The sequence below is a fragment of the Pavona decussata genome, unplaced genomic scaffold (genome assembly GCF_977016875.1).
Source record: "Pavona decussata unplaced genomic scaffold, jaPavDecu1.1 SCAFFOLD_233, whole genome shotgun sequence".
Taxonomy (NCBI): Eukaryota; Metazoa; Cnidaria; class Anthozoa; order Scleractinia; family Agariciidae; genus Pavona; species Pavona decussata.
In genome coordinates, this window is record NW_028145638.1 from 2,416,859 (window position 1) to 2,420,000 (window position 3,142).

The following is a 3,142-nucleotide window of genomic DNA, read 5'->3' on the forward strand; positions in this document are numbered from 1 at the left end:
TTCTCAGCTAAATCCGCACTGCATCCTGTCTGAATAAATCTGTCACAGCGTAAGCTCTTCTTCCTTTTTCTTTGGTCATAAAAACGCGCAATCCACCAACCTTCACATCAGTCGATCGGTGGACTTCACCGTTCGAGCCTACAGATCACGCTCAGCTCCGAGTCAATTCAAGATGAGAGTATACACATTGGTATCCCTGTTGCTTGTGGCTATCCTTACACTGGATGTCATCGGACAGTGTGAAGGATGGTGGAGCGGTGGTTCGAGCTCAAGCTCTAGTTCCAGTTCTGATTCAAGTTCTTCTTCGAGGAGCAGTTCTAGTTCACGGCGCAGTTCTTCCAGCAGCTCAAGGCGCACTCAATCTAGTTCTGGCTCTTCTTCGAAGAAGTCCAGTTCTGGAGGATGGTGGGGTGGTTCTCGAAAGTCCAGTTCTGAAACAAGTTCCAGCTCAAAAGGAAGTTCCCGTTCCGGTTCCAGTTCCAGTTCAAAGTCTAAATCGACTGACAACGCCGATCGGTAAGACAAGTTGTGATATGCATTTAAGCAGAATTTTCCATGTGGACGCTTGGTTGTGGTCAGCCCATTAGCTATTTTAAAAAACGAGCTATAAACGATGTAGCAAAGGCAGCATGGCGGCCTGTGTGAGCAAGTTACCTTAGTATAGAAAATTAACGCTCGTGTTAATTAAGGTATTGGAAATTTAGCGCGACTTAAATTAACGCGAATTGAAGGAAAAATTAGTTTCCAATATAGGAAATTAACGCGACGTACTCATAGAAACTTAATTGTTGAGACAACAGGAACAAATTTATTTCACCGCTAAGTGTAAAGATACGAAATGCAAAAAATGTTCGTGGAATTGTTCCTAAACGTAGGGGTTAAGCGATGGCATCTGGCCACTTCGAGCGTTCTTCACAGTGTCTATGATACCGGCGGATCTCCACCCTGATAAAACGACAACGCTTTTTCTTTCAGGAGTGTATCGAGAATTTAGGGCGACAATAATGGAAATTAAGGTTGCGAAAATTAACGCGCCACTTAATTAATGACGCGGAAATTAACGTTAACAAAAATAAACGCAAATTTTTATTTCCTATAATAAGGTGTTCAAGACCGCGCTTGAACATGTTATTTTAATAGTAATCTCAGTTAGTCTTATGATTAAATAACAAACAACATCGTATCCAGATGAAAAGACAGTGCAATTTTCAGACAGACTCTAGCAGGGACTCAAGGCTAGAGCCGGGCAAAAAGCAAATTATGACGATTATTTAAAGAGTTTTTGTTTCTATTTATTACAATCTTACTAATATTTTTTTTCTCTCTTTGTTTTTAAGGGGAGTGCAAACAGCCGAAGTAAGAGGAAAGACGATTCACGTTGGCAAAACAGGCATCCGTGAAAGGGACGAAACTGGCCACAGAACAGGTAATTATGTCAAAAATGTTTCTTTTGGACAGTCGATGAATTTCAAGTAGAATAACTCAGATTACTTGATACGCACCCTTTGGTATTTTCTTTATCATTTTGCCCAGACATAAATTTAACCATTGGAACTTTAAGAATTAGGACTTTGCAACCGTCCAGTTATAACCGTGCGGGAAGTAGAATACGGTAGCATCAAGCGAGCACTCATACAGGCCCGTAGCAAGGCTAAAACAACTGGGGCAGCCGAGCAAAATGGTTAAACAAAAATACCCCACCCCCCTTCCCCCATCACTAAAAATAACAGACTGATTGGGGGGAGTTTAATTGAGATGCAACGAGAACATAAAAAAAGCAGCAGATTTAGTAAGCAAAACAGTAACTTTGCACCTGCATCACACTTTTTGGTACATTTCTTCGCCGTTTCTTTTACGCGGACTACCGCGTGAAATTTCCTAATTTCACGTTTAAATTTGGAATCGGGCAATAAGAATCCGACTGCAGGATCTCAAGCCCCCCCCCCCCCACCCCCCTGCCCCTCCCCCTGCTACGGGCCTGTCATAAGAGACTACATTGTTTCTATTTTGGGCTTGGTGTATGTATAGGTCTTCTCCCAGCTTCGCTTTCTCTCTTAAATTAAATCACATCACAGTTTTATTTCATTCATAACATCCTCACTTGATTCATAAGCACTGTTTGCACCCTACATCTTCATCCTTGAAAGAGTCGACTTGGAAAGTCCATCACCCACATTTATCTTATTCATTTGAAGGTGTCGGGACTCTTTATAAGAAGATGAAATCACAACCAGTTAAGACGATGAAAGCTGCTTTGGAGTTTGGGAAGAGCTATGTGAAGATGCGAAAGGCCAACGTAATTGGCGGAAATGGACCGGCGCATGAGGAGGCCAACCGTAAAGCAACTGAAGTGTCAGACAAGGAAACTGCAGAAGCATTTAGTGCCCTGAGGGAGCAGTATAAGAGAGTCCGCGTGAAGGAGAATCCAGATGGTAGCGTGCACGTGGGGGATACGAGGACGCAAAAGGAGATTGATGATACAATGGCTGCGAATAAGAAAGGACGAGAGAGCGCCCAGCCAAACAACGGGGAAAATCCTTAAAGAAGCGCAACGTCGGAAATTTCCGCGAAACGGATATAAACTGATCACCGATATAAATGCAAAACAAAAATGAAATCGCAATTTGTTGATCTTAAATCGCTTGTTTTGTTGACGTACTGTAGCCTGTGAACAGGCTCCCATTGTAGGGGATAGGGAGAAGAGAACGGAGAACGGAGAACGGAGAACGGAGAACGGAGAACGGAGAACGGAGAACGGAGAACGGAGAACGGAGAACGGAGAACGGAGAACGGAGAACGGAGAACGGAGAACGGAGAACGGAGAACGGAGAACGGAGAACGGAGAACGGAGAACGGAGAACGGAGAACGGAGAGTGGAGAGTGGAGAGTGGAGAGTGGAGAGTGGAGAGTGGAGAGTGGAGAGCGAAGCTTGCAGAGCGGAGCGAGCCAAGTGCCAGAGCTAGATTTTTGTCTTCGCCCCATACCCCTCTTGGGAGTCTGTTCACAGGCTACAGGAACTGTAGTACTAATACCGGTTTTTACTGCTTTTTGAATCTTCAGTAACGGAAAGTAAATTGTGCATTATGTAAGGTTTGGGTAATACTGCTAAATCAAGAGATCGTCTCTTGTGATAAATGTAATG

General features: G+C 43.7%; 1 protein-coding gene across 1 annotated transcript in view; it reads left to right on the forward strand.

The window, feature by feature from the left end:
• Positions 1-3,142, forward strand: part of LOC146458363 (uncharacterized) — a 3,213-nt gene continuing 71 nt past the window's right edge. The window contains exons 1-3 of the mRNA XM_085090839.1: positions 1-516; positions 1,338-1,426; positions 2,196-3,142. The exon at positions 2,196-3,142 is cut by the window's right edge and continues 71 nt beyond it. Of these exons, the coding sequence (XP_084946965.1) occupies positions 173-516; positions 1,338-1,426; positions 2,196-2,542 (780 nt within the window). The 5' untranslated portion in view covers positions 1-172 and the 3' untranslated portion in view covers positions 2,543-3,142. The remainder of the gene's footprint in view (positions 517-1,337; positions 1,427-2,195) is intronic.